At 37.6% G+C, this 16,440-nt stretch overlaps 2 protein-coding genes across 2 annotated transcripts; both read left to right on the top strand.

Moving 5' to 3' along the window:
• Nucleotides 1-1,757: 1,757 nt before the first annotated feature.
• LOC124634681 (NADP-dependent malic enzyme-like) lies at nucleotides 1,758-6,329 on the top strand. Its single transcript, XM_047170342.1, has 12 exons — nucleotides 1,758-1,786; nucleotides 2,009-2,168; nucleotides 2,728-2,886; nucleotides 3,282-3,463; nucleotides 3,620-3,800; nucleotides 3,885-4,013; nucleotides 4,140-4,322; nucleotides 4,599-4,821; nucleotides 4,991-5,133; nucleotides 5,381-5,551; nucleotides 5,798-5,921; nucleotides 6,169-6,329. Exons 1-12 carry the CDS (start codon nucleotides 1,758-1,760, stop codon nucleotides 6,327-6,329), a joined length of 1,845 nt encoding a protein of 614 aa, XP_047026298.1.
• A 4,172-nt stretch (nucleotides 6,330-10,501) lies between these two features.
• LOC124634680 (NADP-dependent malic enzyme-like) lies at nucleotides 10,502-15,972 on the top strand. Its single transcript, XM_047170341.1, has 13 exons — nucleotides 10,502-10,526; nucleotides 10,658-10,722; nucleotides 10,849-11,007; nucleotides 11,078-11,259; nucleotides 11,533-11,713; nucleotides 12,003-12,131; nucleotides 12,334-12,519; nucleotides 12,708-12,930; nucleotides 13,303-13,445; nucleotides 13,688-13,858; nucleotides 14,229-14,352; nucleotides 14,827-14,989; nucleotides 15,345-15,972. Exons 1-13 carry the CDS (start codon nucleotides 10,502-10,504, stop codon nucleotides 15,394-15,396), a joined length of 1,803 nt encoding a protein of 600 aa, XP_047026297.1. The 3' UTR covers nucleotides 15,397-15,972.
• The last annotated feature ends 468 nt before the right edge of the window (nucleotides 15,973-16,440 follow it).

Raw genomic sequence — 16,440 nt, 5'->3', positions numbered from 1 at the left:
TTACCAATTTTATTTACTATTTTAGAAAAAGTAGCCTGACTAAGACGTATTGTTGATAGTTTATATTATGTTAAGGAATAATATCCCACATCTATTAATGGACTAATATCAATCAAAAGGTCTTTTTAAGTGCAACATTTTGTCTCAACATACCACTTATCAATTCTTAGTATTTTAGAAGATAGCCCAAATAAGGCGTATTATCGATAGGTTTTACTATGTTAGGGAATAATGTCCCACCTCTAGGTATGAACCATATGTCAATCGAAAGATCTTTTTAAGCGCTATATTCCGTCTTAACATACCACTTACCGATTCTTAGTATTTTGGAAGACATAACTGACCTTGTGTTAAGGAATAACATCTCACTTGAAGTTATGAGCCATATTTCAATCAAAAGATCTTTTTAAGCGCACGGTTGTATTAGCATAACTCCGACAAATTGTTAGTACTTTAAAAGCTAGAGCTTTTCTAAGATTATATTATCGGTAGGTTCTGTCAAGCTAATCCATTACTTCTTTAGTAACAAATTGTATATTATTTGAAAAACCTTTCCAAATGAAACATTTCGTGTTAACATACTTCCGACAAATTGTTAGTAGTTTTGAAGCTAGAGCTTATTTAAAATTATAATTATTGATAGATGTTTTCAATTAAATAAATCCCATCTCTAGTAATGAGTTATACATCATTCAAAAGACGTTTTTAAATGCAACATTTCATATTAAAAAAACTTCGGCGAATTGTTAGTATTTCAGAAGCTAGAGCTTATATAAGATTATTTTATCGACAGGTGTTTTCAAGTTAATAAATCCCTCCTGTAATAATGATACATATATCATTCGAAACGACTTTCTAAATGCAACATTTACTTCACACCAATTGTCAGTACTTTATACCAAATCTTAAAATATATCTATATTTTCCGGACGGTGGACACTCCATATGCAGCATGATCTTTGTCGGACAAGCTTACCACAATTTTCTAGTTAACTTTATTAAACAAATCTCAAAAAATGAAACAGGTATGTACGAAGAGTCGTAGTGACGTCATACCGACATTTTCAGGATGGTGGACACTCCAAACGCAGCACGATCTTTATCGGAAAAGTTGACCACCATTTTCTAGTTAACTTTGTTAAACGAATCTCAAAAAATGAAACAGGTATGTACGAAGAGTCATAGTGACGTCATATCGACATTTTCAGGATGGTGGACACTCCAAACGCAGCACGATCTTTATCGGACAAGTTGACCACCATTCTCTAGTTAACTTTATTAAACGAATCTCAAAAGATGAAACGTGTATGTACGAAGAGCCATAGTGACGTCATATCGACAATTTCAGGAGTCAAGCATTAAAAAACGCAGCGGCACCAAAATTTGCGCATTCGAAAAGTTTGTCGGACTCATCGTAAGGAAGGCACTCACAAAGTCTTAAATGTATATGTATCAAAAAAAAATTTGTTCGCCGGCCTGGGGACTATTTGCCAACATTGAAGCCACAAATTGCACAATTTTGCCCGTTTAGAAAAAGAAGATTAATTGTACCAAAAAGGTTGGATACTTAACGCTGGCATAAAGAAGTCTTATTTTATTACTCTTTAAAAGGTAACAAAATTCTTTTAACTTTTCTTCAATATTAAAAAATGTCAGAAACTTGTCAAATTTATATCGTATTTTTTTAATGCATGTAAATAATATTTTTAGCTTAAGAAAATTCTCAATATCCTTTAGGTCTTCAATAGTAATGCAAAATGTCAACAGAACCATTTTTTTTTAATTTGTAAGTATAACCATAGTTAATTATTTGTATGCCGTTAAGATTAGAATATCTTGGGTGTCCACGGGCAGGGCAAGATTAGCAAAAGGCAAGCTCATTAGCTAAATTCCATAACAAACATTGCATCTGGCTTATTTTAGATCTACAATGTAGATTGGCGCATCTTCGGTCTAATTTTTCCTCTAGACTTGGAATTTGTTGATGTTTTTTTTTGTTTTTTAACAGCGCATTTTTAAGGGGTTTGATTCTCAATCGTCTAGCAAAATCAATATACAGCTTTAGAAAACCACCGATATTAATAAAATTTCGTACGCGTACTGACGACTCTTGCTGTCCGAATACATGGAGAGGTGTTGATTATTTGAGATGGCCACATCTGAACAAGGTAAGACAAGAGAAATTCGTTCACATTTTCATTTTCGGTTCACATAGGTAAGTATGTGTAGGTACCTATAGACAATCTTCTTTTCTAATGTTTCTTAGAATTTGATCTAGGTACCCTCATTTCACGGCAAATACTTTTATAGTATGAAGCCTGGTATACTTTAGTACTCTATGGTATGAAGTTAGCCATTTGACGCTTGACGCATGTTGACACTATTTTTGACTTTCATGAAGATCCTAGCAGGCAACTTCGGACAAGCAAAACTTCTGAACAAAACTTTAATAATAACAATACTCTAATCTGTAACTACGTAGGTGCTTGGGCATGTCCTAAGGAGTCAAATACCTACTTTGCTAACTTGAGAATCGCAGTCTTTACCCAACTGTCTTGAATTGTACCACAGTTTACCTATATGACGATAATATATAGGAGCACGAGCTTAGTACAAATCACCAAGGCAAACCATATTAAAAGGCAATTTACTTAGGATAGTTACCTACTAACGATACGCCTTTCTTTATAGTTTAAAAGTTGTGTTTTTGGATAAATATTTTTTTAGGGTCAAGGATTCACGTTGCAAGAGCGGCAAGCGCTCGGCATTCAGGGACTGCTGGCCGGTAATGTCAAGACGCAGGAAGAACAGTTAGCAATAGCTACTTACTCCGTGGACAGATATAAAAATAATATGAACAAATATCTGTATTTGTCGGAGTTATTGGTAAAATAAAGAACATTTTTTCACTTCTTCTCTTCATATTTTAGAGACGCCATTAAATATTATCAACATTTTCTTAAATTTAGCGTTAATTGAATATATAATCTCTATTTCGTTGTTGGCTGTCACTTAACATCCTTGGCAGTCGTTGCGGCTAGTCAGAAGCCAGTAAGTTTGACACCAGTCTTACCAGAGTAACTGGGTTGAGGAGGTCAGATAGGCAGTCGCTCCTTGTAAAACACTGGTTCTTAGCTGTATCCGGTTAGACTGGAAGTCGACCCCAACATGCTGGAAAAAGGTTCTGTAGATGATGATGACCTATATGTATTTTGTGCTTTCATTTACCTAATTAAAAACTTGTTTAAAAGTTACAAAAGATGGCCTTAATTTTATTTCAGGATACAAATGAGAAATTATTTTTCGACTTGCTATGTTCAGACGTTGAGAAATATTTACCTCTAGTGTACACCCCTACTGTAGGGTTGGCATGTCAAAGATTCGGTCTGGTGTACAAGAGACCAAGAGGGCTCTTCATAAATATACACGATAAAGGGCGAATTAATAAAATTCTTAGGAATTGGTAAGATTCTGTTTATCATTTTCAAGTAACTGGCTAGTAACGAATCTATATGTATATAGTAATCGAATCAAATATTTTAACACTGATTACACTTTTTATGATACCTAAGGCTTATTATAAAATGCCCGGTGTTAAGATTTTGTGTTACACTTTCAGGCCCGAGCCAGGTATTCGCGCTATCGTTGTTACCGATGGAGAGAGAATTTTGGGTCTAGGAGACTTGGGCGCCTATGGTATGGGCATACCCATTGGTAAATTATGCTTGTACACTGCTTTAGCAGGGGTACATCCCGGACAGTGCTTACCAATCACTTTGGACGTCGGCACCAATAACCAGGTAAGCACTAACAATCTTGAACTGCAAAGTCTTTGATTAAAAATTGAATTAAATGTACCAAAACCGTGGTCCAAATATTTTTAGACGTTGCTGGAAGATCCGCTGTACATAGGGTTGAGAGAGAAGCGAGTGAGAGGTCAGGCATACGACGACTTTATCCAAGAGTTCATGGACGCGTGTACGCATAGATACTCGCACAACGTGCTCATTCAAGTAAGTCGTGCATAAGTAAGTAAGTAAGTAGCATAAGTAAGTAAGTCGTGCAAGTATAAGACCTTTTTAGGCGTTAAAATATTTAAGGAAATAAATGCAAAGTTATTGTTTCTTATTTGTTGACAGTTTGAAGACTTTGCGCTTGCAAATGCTTGCCGCTTGTTGGATAAATATAAGAATGACTATTGCACTTTCAATGACGATATTCAAGGCACTGCGGGCGTCATTGTAGCGGGAATGTTAGCTGCTAAAAGAATTACTAAGAAGGCACTTAAAGACCATATTTATTTGTTCCTTGGAGCCGGCTCTGTAAGTATAATGAAGAAAATCATTCCAATATTAGTTAGGCTCGGGAGATGATGATATTAGTAAGGATTATGCGAAAAGTCATTTTGGCTAAAAAAGTATGCAAACTAATACTATGCCTAGAAAAAATTTCAAGACATTATTGCTAAGTATCATTGTGCCTTAAAAATCATGCTAAAACACGTGCATACCCGTACAAAAGTATATTAGGGCAACGGGGTACCTTCTGAAACCTACTACAATGAAACTTATAATTATATAATATATAAAAAACCTTAGGCAGGCGTTGGCATTGCAAATTTACTATGCGATGCGATGAAAGAGGAAGGTGTTTCTAAAGAAGAATCAGCGAAGAAAATTTACTTGTTTGATATCGATGGACTTCTATCGACAAAACGCAAGGGTGGAGTACCAGCGCACGCTAAACAGTACGGAAAAGACATGGAACCATCGAAAGACTTCGCAGGTTTCATTAAGACCTTGAAACCTACTTGCCTTATAGGTACGTGCTAGCAGAATTTATTTAACAAGTTATTTCAGGATATTTTTTTCAATTTATCCTTAATCTAATAGGCAATTTTATTCTCAATATGGTGTCATGATATGGTGTCCTTTCGAGCAGTTCAGCATATATACTTTTGCTTATTGGACTATAAATATGTGGTTTTAAGGTGTGTCAACAATGGCTGGCGCTTTCACACCGGAAATATTGAAGCAAATGGCTCAGAATACGGAAAGACCGCAAATTTACGCGCTTTCGAATCCTACGATTAAAGCAGAGTGTACAGCGCAAGAAGCTTATGACAACACAGAGGTATCACTTCATATGTAGTTTTAAACAAAGTCGTTTTTCTGTCCGTGTCCCTATATCCCTATGTCCCTTTGAACGCCTAAATCGTCAAAACATATAATAACATTAATAGCATACATTAAATAGTGGGGAAATACTGTTATCCCGTGCGAAGCCGGAGTGGGTCGCTGAGTAGTTGTTTAATAAAAAACATTACAATCTTAAGATGTAATGAAAGGTTAAAATAAAAACTGTAATTATTATTTTTTAGGGTCGATGCATATATGCGTCTGGTTCTCCCTTCCCTCCAGTAAAGTATGGAGGCAAGGAGTACCTCACGGGTCAGGGCAACAATTCCTACATATTCCCTGGAGTAGCGCTGGGAGCACTTCTTTGTTACGCGCATCACGTTCCTGACATCATGTTTTTAGCAGCTGCTAAGGTAACTAATTTGTGATTACGAACCTTTTTTTGTTAAATGTTCTCTTTTGTGTCTGTAATTTCCTGTCTTTGGTATCTGGTAATTGTTTGGGATCCATTTCAAATCTCAGCTGTATCAGACATTACTGAAGAATTAACTTATAAGGCTGTCCGTGTTTTATTTAATGCATCAATAGTTCTTACCGACGCTTTCCACATACGTACCTAGGTAACTATTGCTTTTGACACTTCATTTCTAATATTACAGAGTTTAGCAGAGAACGTTACTGACGATGATTTGGCGGTAGGACGAATCTATCCACCGCTCAGTGACATCCGCTGTTTGTCTTATAAAATTGCCGAATTCGTCATAGAAGAGGCTTATAAATTAAGTATGTATGAATTGAATTTCCTTTTTTCCAAGCCCATTTGTAACACACAGGCGAGTTTCCTATAGTTATAGAATTCTCACTGCTAGCTGCATTAAAAAACTTCTCCTCATACATAGTTTTGTTACTTGAGCTTGATGCTTTTCTTTCAAAAAGCTCAAGACTGGTTGCCGTAATTTTGTGATATCATCACAGATTACTATAATAGGTAGTTACTACGTAGTATTATATGAACTATTTTTGCTAACAGAACTCGCGGGGGTTTATCCTAAACCGAAAGATGTATATAAGTTCGTCGAAGATAACGTGTACGATACTAAGTATTGTTGCTACACACCAGAATTGTATAAATATCCTAAATCAAGCTCCGGGGTCAAAGTGAAAACTATTAAAGAAATGTTGGCTGCGTAAGTATTTTTAAATTAAAATCGAATCCCAAAAAGGGGTTAACTTGACTGTTTTTATTGTATGTACGTTAGGTAATCGATTTCTTGAAGGTAGGACCAATTGAAAATGTGTTTCTTGCCATGTTGGTGTCATTGTTATGAAGTCAGGATCTAATGATGGGTATCCTGAGAAATAAATAAATAATAATAACTTTACAGATTTGACATATCAAATCGAGGGCAATTCTCGAATTTGTGAAACTGAAAAGCAAAAAATATGTTTTTTTTTTCAAAAAACAGAAACTGACTTCAAAGAACGTTTAAAAGGAATAGGGAAATTAATATTTTGCGTAGCTTTTTTCTGCTGTGCACCTTTCTTCATAGCTTGAAAATTATATGTTGCGCCTTGCTTTACACTGTTTATATTTACATTTTCAGACAAAAGAAGAAGTAAATCTGATTCAATTCAAAATTCTCAGGTTTAATGAATAAGGAAACTCCTGTGATGTAAGTAATGGATCATCATCATCATCATCTCAGCCATAGGACGTCCACTGCTGAACATAGGCCTCCCCCTTTGATCTCCACAGATACCTGTTGGAAGCGACCTGCATCCAGCGTCTTCCGGCGACCTTTATAAGGTCGTCTGTCCACCTCGTTGGTGGACGTCCTACGCTGCGCTTGCTAGTCCGTGGTCTCCACTCCAGCACTTTTCGGCCCCATCTGCCATCTGCTCTGCGAGCAATATGGCCTGCCCATTGCCACTTCAACTTGCTAATCCGGTGGGCTATATCGGTGACTTTGGTTCGTCTACGGATCTCCTCGTTTCGGATTCGATCACGTAGAGAAACTCCGAGCATAGCCCTCTCCATAGCTCGTTGAGCGACTTTAAGCTTTGAGATGAGGCCGATAGTGAGAGACCACGTTTCGGTGCCGTAAGTCATCACTGGTAACACACATTGGTTGAAGACTTTCGTCTTGAGGCACTGAGGTATGTCGGACGAAAAGACATTGCGTAGTTTCCCGAAAGCTGCCCAGCCGATTTGGATTCGGCGGTTGACCTCTTTCTCGAAGTTGGACCTACCTAATTGGACTACTTGTCCTAGGTAGATTTATGAGTCAACAACTTCGAGTACCGAGCTTCCAACAGAGACTGGGGTGGGCTGAACATGGACATTTGACATAATTTTCGTCTTGTCCATGTTCATTTTCAGGCCCACCCGTTGTGAAACTCGGTCGAGGCCCTCGAGCATCATACTGAGTTCCTCCATCGACTTTGCCATGACTACGATGTCGTCGGCAAACCGAAGGTGAGTGATGTATTCGCCGTTGATGTTGATGCCAAGTCCTTGCCATTCCAGGAGCTTGAAGGCGTCTTCCATTGCGGCGGTAAACAGTTTCGGGGAGATAACGTCCCCCTGTCTTACGCCTCTTCTCAATGGAATCGGCTTCGTGCTATGCTCCTGTACTCGGACCGACATGGTGGCGTTATTATACAAACACTTCAACACCTCGATGTACCGATAGTCAATATGGCATCGCTGGAGTGACTCAAGTACCGCCCATGTTTCCACCGAATCGAAGGCTTTCTCATAATCCACAAACGCTAAGTAATGGATATGACCAAGTAATCGTAATGTTACCTATAAATGCATATTAATATAGAACACAGAGATACCAGTTTTTGATCTGAACATTTGATCAGGCTTCGAAATCAATGGTCTACATAGGTTGGGAGATAAAAAATCCTAGTACTTCTGTTTTCTTTTATGGTTTTATAATAGGCTAGTTTCCTAAAAAATAATAATTAGTCCGTCTTGTAGATTGTCCAAAATTAAGCGATACGTATTTTTTCTTTTTTAAATTGGATCAGAACTTGTTAAGATATAGCGTGTTAAAGTTGAGTGTGACGTCACAAGTTGCTACAATTTTCAGGACACTGTGACGTAAAAGGACCCCACTCCTAATTTTTGAAGTGTATTATCTTTGTCATTTTATGTTTAATTAAAAAAAGAAAAAATACGTATCCAATATTTTTTGATTATCTAAAAAGCGGACTAAATATTATTTCATTATTTCGACCCTGGACACTACCCTATTGAATGTTTTCTAACACACAAAACTCCTTCTAGAGATCCCTTAACCTTGCTGGTTTAGGGGTCCTCTTAATCAGCAAGGTTTAGGGGTAACATGGAATTGTACTGATGAATTGAGTATCGAGTCCAGTTCTGTTGACCCAGGGGAGACAACAGCTCTCAAAAATCCTGTTGGCTAGCCCAAAGGGAACGAGGATTCGAGACCTAAGCCAAATCAATGTCTTTGTGTGGACGTAGCGTAATTTATCAACATCATCTAGGAAATATATCTACCTTTTAATTAATGATGTTTTTTTTCTTACTCATAGATATTACTTCTCTACATTTGGGTTTAAAGGCAGCTAAAAATCGTTTTACAAGATGATTGATTGTCGACACCCCTTTATTTGAAGAACTTAAATTGAAAAGTGATGATGCCGTGTATTGGTCGTATACCCATGTTGCGGTGCAGTTTTCGTTATTTTCTTATACAATGCCTTCGAAATTGAATTTGCCTTCCGCCTTTTTATTAATTAGAAAATATTTTCAGGCAATTATTTAAATAGAATCTAAGTAGATATTTATTTCTATTTCAATATTTGTTATGTGTATAAAAAAATATTCAAAAACAATTTCGAACGAATGTATGATGCTATGTAATTATTAAATTTTTTATGTTATGGATGGGGAGTTATGTCTTAGAAGCTTAATTTCTTATGCATGATTGATTTTATTATTCTAGGAAATACTGGGAACTACTAGTGGTATTATCGATGATGCATAAATTGCAAGGATTTTAAGCCCTTACTGACAGTGATAAATTTTGGTAAAAATACCTGTCCCTTTTTAAAATAGGTTGTACTATTTTACATTTGATGGGCAGTTTGTTTTTTGTTTTTTTCATAAATTATTAGTAGTAAATGTTTAGAACAGATCTGAAACTGTACCGCTTTTAGTTTTTGTAGTACGAACGCGCAATCACGGCTGTAAAACAACGTCCATAGTTTTGATTTTATTAAATTTTTAATTTGATATTTTTTTGTTTTATTTAATTTCGAAGTTATATATTTCTTGAATTCGTTAAAGCAATTTTAATTAGTGTTCTTTGTTTAATTTTGATGATAAGTTGTATGATTTTTTATTACAAGAACAATTTCTCCTGAACGCTAAAATTCCGGACTCTACTATAACTAAACGGCAAAACAGATTCTGATTCTGAAAATATAATAGTGGAGCGGTAATAGGTCTCTTGAGGAGATGTTAGTCCTGTTGGATCCCTTAGGCAGTGGGAATGCCATGTTATGCGAAATAATACTAGTGTTTTCGTAAGGAAAAGTGCGTTAGGTGCCTGTAGATGGTAAGGCTTGTAGCTGATGTCCTCCTAGCCGATTATCGGCTACGGCCAACTGCGCAGGACATATTATATACTTTGATTATACAGGACATATTATATAGTGCACAAGCGTTTGCGGAGACAGGTATACTCTCATGGCCCGATAGGACGTTAATCCGACACGATCGGAAAGATATCAGGCGCAGGTCCGACATTTACGTGTTCGTAGAGGCACGGGTGTATCAATTACCAACTTCCAAGCTTCGGGCTGCTTTGTGAAAGAACGTAAAAGGTTCGCGAAATTGTAACTTTTGTGCGCCAACATGTGGGCGAGGCCCATATGTTTATTGTTCGCAAACAATTTGGTGATGGTGTTGCCATTAAGTTTTTTGAGCCTCGTTATCATCTCGTAATCTTGTTGCTCCTCACCGGCGGGCGTCGGACCTGGTCGGACCTCAAAGGTGTCAAACCAAAAAGTTTTGTTCCAGGCATTGATATACTGGTATAAAGAAAAATATTTTTTCTGCTAAATATGACAGTTGTAATTCTTATCTATGGCCCTACATTTGGAAGACATGAAAATCGTTTTTGATACTTTTATACAATTTTAATTTCAGTTTATTTTGGAAATGATTACTGTTTTTTGTAGGAATATTTTGTAAGTACTTCCCGAAGTATATTTGTAGTTCGTAGCAGTTGAACAGCAAATTTTGGTTTCGATGTTTTTACGACGAAATTACTTTTTGAAGAAAATGTGGCTTCATTTATTATTTGGATATATTTAGTGAAATGTGTCCATATTTGCGTCTTACTGGTGAATTTTAACCGGTAGGCTCAAAAACAGCAACTGCACTGCATGTGCTGATTGCTGGTCATCAGCAAAAAGAACGAACAAACAGCAAACAGCGCAATTCTCTCTGAGCAACACGAAATTTGTAATACCAGGTGATGTAGTTACTGCTAACTTGACGAAGGGCATCGATCACTTAAGGAATCCGCGTCTGAACAAGGTCGGTACGATGATTTTTAATAACTTTAAAATAAGTATGGAATTAAAAATTCAATCCAATCGTTTCCCAGTTTTATTCTTAAAAAAAAATATTTCATTTCTTCGTTCTCTTGTGACTTTTTTTTAGGGTCTCGCATTCACTTTAGCTGAGCGTCAGGTGTTTGGCATACATGGTCTTTTATCCAGCGAATTTAGAACTCTCGAACAACAACTAGCGATCTGCAGATTATCAGTGGACCGATACAGAAGCTTGTTGAACAAGTACCTTTATTTATCAGAGTTACTGGTTAGTTAGAATTTTTTTTCTTCTAGTTGAATATTATATTTGCCGAACTATGTGAAGTTTAAAATTGCAGGACACAAATGAGACATTATTCTATTGTCTTCTCAATGAGAATATACAGAAGTATATGCCGTTGGTGAATTCTCCGACAGTCGGAATTGCGTGCTTGAGGTTCGGCCTTGTGTACAAGAGACCTAGGGGTCTCTTTATAACAATACACGATAGAGGTCACGTTATTGATGTGTTGAAGAACTGGTAAGTTTATTTTTTGGTGATTTATAGACGGGGATCTCGACTAGATATGGGGCAAAGGAAAATTTATTACTTATACTTTTACTTTTCATATTTCGGTCATTTTGGTCTAAAGTCCATATTCAACGAAAGATAAGACCTAGTTTCCGATAGAGATAGAATAGAATAATATTTCTATGTATTCAATTGAAGTGTGAAGTTTTGCAGCCCGTACTACAATTTATCTACCGATAAAACGGGGTCAAAATAATCTAATGATTGCGGGGTCCTTTTTAGGCCAGAACGAGATGTACGTGTATTGGTAGTTACTGATGGAGAAAGAATACTAGGTCTAGGTGACCTTGGGGCACATGGCATGGGTATACTCCAGGGTAAGACTATACTGCTCACAGCTCTTGCGGGGATAAAGCCACACCAATGTTTACCTGTGTGTTTGGATGTCGGGACTAACAATCTGGTGAGTGACCTTTGACTTCTTCTAACTTTCTCGCAACTGTACACATCAATAGCTCTTAACAAAGTACGTGCAGCGAGTCAAGAGGTCTTATCTTGCAAAATAAGTGAAGCATACTTGTTTGTGCCTCAATCACTACTGAGTGTTCCCGAACTTACGCAAGCAAAGACTATATGCAAGTCAATTTACCCACAAAACCACAAAAATATGGCTCATCCTCTTTCTTGAGGTAAAACATATATCGCAATAGTAAGCTGGTTGTTTTGCTGATAAATAATTAATTACGTTCCAGGCACTTATAGAAGATCCTCTTTACATTGGTATTAGAGAAAAACGACAATGCCGCAAGAATTACGACGAACTGATCACGGAGTTCTTGGTCTCGTGCAAGAAACTATACGGACCGCAAACTCTTGTGATGGTAAAAAAATTACGTTAAAACTTTGTAAATATGAAGATGGAATGTGAATCCTCTTGAGAAGAAATGCGCATTAATTGAAACACTACTTTGATTTGTACACCAATTCCATTTGGTAGAACATAGAGCTCTAACATGTTTAATTTTAAGACCTTTCTGTATACCTATGCTCACAAATAAATACATTGAATTGAATTGATTACAGATGGAAGATTTCGGTATTCACAATGCACATCGCTTGCTGACTAGACATCGCGATGATCACTGTATATTCAATGATGATATCCAAGCTACCGCCGCCGCAGTAGTCAGCGGTCTAATAGTTGCCTGTGAAAGGATAACTAAACAAAAACTAAAGGATAACACGTACTTGTTCTATGGAGCAGGCTCCGTGAGTTTTGTAGTTTCTCGATTATTTTATCTTTACAATGAAACTACACGTGCGATTTTTAATTAGTTTTCATAGAACGGTTATTAGAGAAGAAACTTAAGAGAGATTGTAACATGAGACGAGATATTTAATACAGCGTTCTCCAAGCTTCTTTGTTTTATGCAGTTTTCATAACTTTTGCATGTTAGACTGGTGTTGGGATAGCAAACCTGCTTTGCGATGCTATGACGGAAGAGGGCCTCTCTAGTGAAGAAGCCAGGACCAGATGCTATATGTTTGATGTCAATGGCCTCCTGACTAAAAAGCGGAACAAAGAAATACCGTCTCATGCGAGGGATTATGCCAGAAATCTGGAACCCGAAATGGATTTCGAAAAGTGCATCAAGAAGTTTAAAGCTACCTGTATAATTGGTAAGGTCGAAATTTATATACATTTAATGGTTGAAATGGTATGAAAGCTTAATCCGGTGCAGTGGGGTGGGACTATTTTATAGAATTAAAGAGTGCTAGTAAACATACCTTTATTTTTTTTATTTTTTTTTTTTCCGACCTTAAAAATCATCAAATGACCCCTCCCGCTGTGGGTTAGCAGCGGTGAGGGAGTGTCAGACTCTTACTGACTAAAAACCGTCGTGTTCCGTCATAGGCCTTTTATGTACCAGGGCCGCGGTATCTCTTTCGAACAACCCGCAGCCCCGGCAAGCCTTGGCCCTGCTGGGCCCCGCTGTAGTAAACATACCTCCGAAAGACATTAAAAGAACTTTTCTATATATTGTGTTTCAGGTACATCGACATGCGGCAGTTCATTTACACCAGCGATGATAAAGGAAGTGGCTAAGAATACCGAGAGGCCGCTGATCTTCCCGCTGTCAAACCCAACGAGTCAGTCTGAATGTACTCCCCAGGAAGCTTATGATCACACTGAGGTATGAATTTTAGAGATACTGCAACCACGTTTTAACCTGTCAGCTAGGTGAGTTTTAGTCGGCAACTTTATGTAAGATCCCTATTATATCCGTGAAAATAAATAAGCAGTAATTTTCACATAGGTTTTAACTATTTGCAAGCGTTACAATTCTAGAAACTTTGATTTTGGTGCTAAATGAAACTTCCTTTTTAATAGGTATGTATGTATAGTAAATTAGTAAATAATCACTATCTTTCTCAGGGTCGGTGTATTTTCGCATCAGGCTCCCCTTTTCCACCAGTGACGTACAAAGGTCGAAAGTTCACCACTGGTCAAGCCAACAATTACTACATATACCCCGGAGTAGCTTTGGGAGTGATTGCTGCGAATGCTTTCCGAGTCACTGATGCTATGTTCCTTACTGCTGCCAAGGTGTTTATTGTCTTAATACGTAGCTAAATTCCTCCTTCGTATTAAAAAGACTAGGTGGCTACCATGCGCGTAAGCTTTCTCATCTAGAGCAAGTCGGAAGACAGTTCGTTTGGGATCAGTGCGTGATACAGTTTTTACAATCATACGCGCCGTGTTCCATGTTTGGTCGAAAAACGAACATCCGAATTGAGAACTTCCTCCTTTTTGGGAAGTCGTTTAAAAAAGGTTGTGCTGGTGTGGGGTTCTGCCATAAGCAGCTTCATAATATTTTGGGTTTTCTTCAGATTTTTTAATGTATCTTATATACTATTCTATTCTACTACTATTACACTTCTTGTATACCTTTTTTCATATATTCTAATACTTTCAGACTCTAGCAAAAAATGTGACAGACGACGATATAACTGCCGGTCGCATTTACCCGAGCGTCAATCAGATGACTTCAATATCTCTATCCATAGCGGCTGAAATTGTTTCACTGGCGTGTGACCAAAGTAAGTGCTTCATATATTATTGATGTTTCGTTCTGACGTACCTAGTGCCCATGGGTCCAGTTACCTACATTTATTTTTATGTCTATTGAGACTGTGGTATTTTGAACTAGTACTTCATTTCTTCATCAGTTGAAAACTAATTTTATAGCGGTAGTTTATATGAAACGATTGCTTGGTGCTGATCTTTTCTATCCATTCAATTCCAGTGAACTTGACCATAAATTTTACTTGCTATTCTATATTTCGTACGACGTATCTTTTTCCAGTAAGTCTGACACCAGTCTAACCAAGGCGTTGGGTTGCCCGGGTAAGTAACTGGGTTGAGGAGGTCACACAGGGCAGTCGCTTCTTGTAAAGCACTGGTACTCAGCTGCATGCGGTTAGACTGGAAGCCGAGCCCAACATAGTTGGGAAAAAGGCTCGGAGGATGAGGATGATCTATCTTTTAATATATATTATAATATTATTTCACAGATCTAACGTTCTTACGCCCAAAACCAAAAGATTTTAAAGAATTCGTTGCTGCACAGACCTACGAATTTAAATATCCTTCTAATGTACCGCGATTCTACTCGTACCCTGAAAGCACTACAGTGGTAAAACTTAAAAACATCGATGTTCTCCACAAGGGTCTGCTGTAAGTATATTTTCAATTAATCAGACCACGAAATGCTACGAAACAACCAACTTTTTTGCTACTCGTTATACATTATCGTCGCCAGAATAAAATATCTTAATTCTCAAAAGTAGTAAAATGAGTCATATTTTACATAACAAAATGTTGATAATTAATACTTAGATAATATTGATTACCACCCTGATCGATATTTTTGTCACTTTAATTGTATAAAGTTATCATAGCTTTTATTTGTAGTCATAAAGTTTCCGTCTGCGGCAACAGTGCTTCATGCCCTGAAGCATTGCACGATACTTACATACAGTGTGCAGCATAGTGACACTAGACGGACTTCAAAGTTGCTTTTTGCTTTCAGTCCAAACAACAGAAGACCACGACCGAGGAGTGACCCTCCAATTTTAATATAAACTTATCGAGCGTTATCAACACAGACTAAATATTTATTGACTGTGGCAAATCGGATATCGTCTCATCTATTTTTCACATTCTTTATTACGTGAGTACCATAATAGAAAAAAAATATGAATCATTTGTATTAATCTCAAATTCAAGGTGTAGGTAGCGTTTTAAGAAATAAATGTAATTATTTCGAAAACATTCGTTTATGGAAAGTCCACTTTTGTTTCCAGATTTAAAAGTCGTAAGTGACTATTTTAAAATCAAAGGCATATTTTGGGAACAATGGTCGTGTGAGAAAAGCTTAACGTTTCAGTAAGAGGATGCCAAGGCACGCTTTGCCATGTTTCAATCCATGTGTTACATGAACGCATGTGTGAGTGCACTAACACAAGCGTAAAGTTCATCATTTGTTTTTGCACATTGCTTATACATTAGAAACTGAAATCTATGCAGAATAAATTAATAATACGATAAGATAAACTAAACATCTGTTGTAGTCATGTTGGCTATCGGAGACAGGACGTGTTTCTGGCCCCTTTTCAGTTAATTTATTTCAGAAGCCACTAATTTGTCCTTTGTGTATAATAATGCTGTGATGGTATACGAAACATGTTTTTTATTTTACTGTTGAATAAAACCAATTAATTAAATAATGTGTTTAATTTTCCTTCGTGGTATTGATCAATGAATATATTGAGCGTATTCTTAGGGTGCGTCCACATCTGGCGAATGCGCCGCGAATGCGCAGCACGCGAGCCGATCGCGAGCTGTCCGCGAGCTGCGCGCGTGCAGTCACTGCAATAGTTCGGTGCGCCTCTTTAGCGCAACTCACGCAAGGCTCGTATAGAGCGCGCGAGCGGCGCGCGATCTGCGCGCAATCAGTTCTCGCCCTTACAGTTCCGTATATTGGCTCAGTACTATCGAAGATGACAGACGTCGCGCGCCGCCTGCGCGCCGCTCGCGTGCGGCGCTTAGGTCGCGCGCGAGCTGCGCGCGGGCGGCGCAGAAGCGGCGCACGAACAAAAATGCACGCGCGCAGCTCGCGGACAGCT

Source organism: Helicoverpa zea, chromosome 11, assembly GCF_022581195.2.
Source record: "Helicoverpa zea isolate HzStark_Cry1AcR chromosome 11, ilHelZeax1.1, whole genome shotgun sequence".
In the NCBI taxonomy this organism is placed as follows: domain Eukaryota; kingdom Metazoa; phylum Arthropoda; class Insecta; order Lepidoptera; family Noctuidae; genus Helicoverpa; species Helicoverpa zea.
This window is presented reverse-complemented; position numbering and strand designations above follow the sequence as displayed.

Coding starts and splice junctions, on each gene's coding strand:
- LOC124634681 (XM_047170342.1), top strand. CDS start 1,758: ATGTCAACAGAACCATTTTTTTTTAATTT. Junction 2,887..3,281: donor TGTATTTGTCGGAGTTATTG/GTAAAATAAAGA, acceptor ATTTTATTTCAG/GATACAAATGAGAAATTATT. Junction 5,922..6,168: donor AGAAGAGGCTTATAAATTAA/GTATGTATGAAT, acceptor TTTTGCTAACAG/AACTCGCGGGGGTTTATCCT.
- LOC124634680 (XM_047170341.1), top strand. CDS start 10,502: ATGTGTCCATATTTGCGTCTTACTG. Junction 10,527..10,657: donor TCCATATTTGCGTCTTACTG/GTGAATTTTAAC, acceptor TTGTAATACCAG/GTGATGTAGTTACTGCTAAC. Junction 11,714..12,002: donor ATGTCGGGACTAACAATCTG/GTGAGTGACCTT, acceptor ATTACGTTCCAG/GCACTTATAGAAGATCCTCT.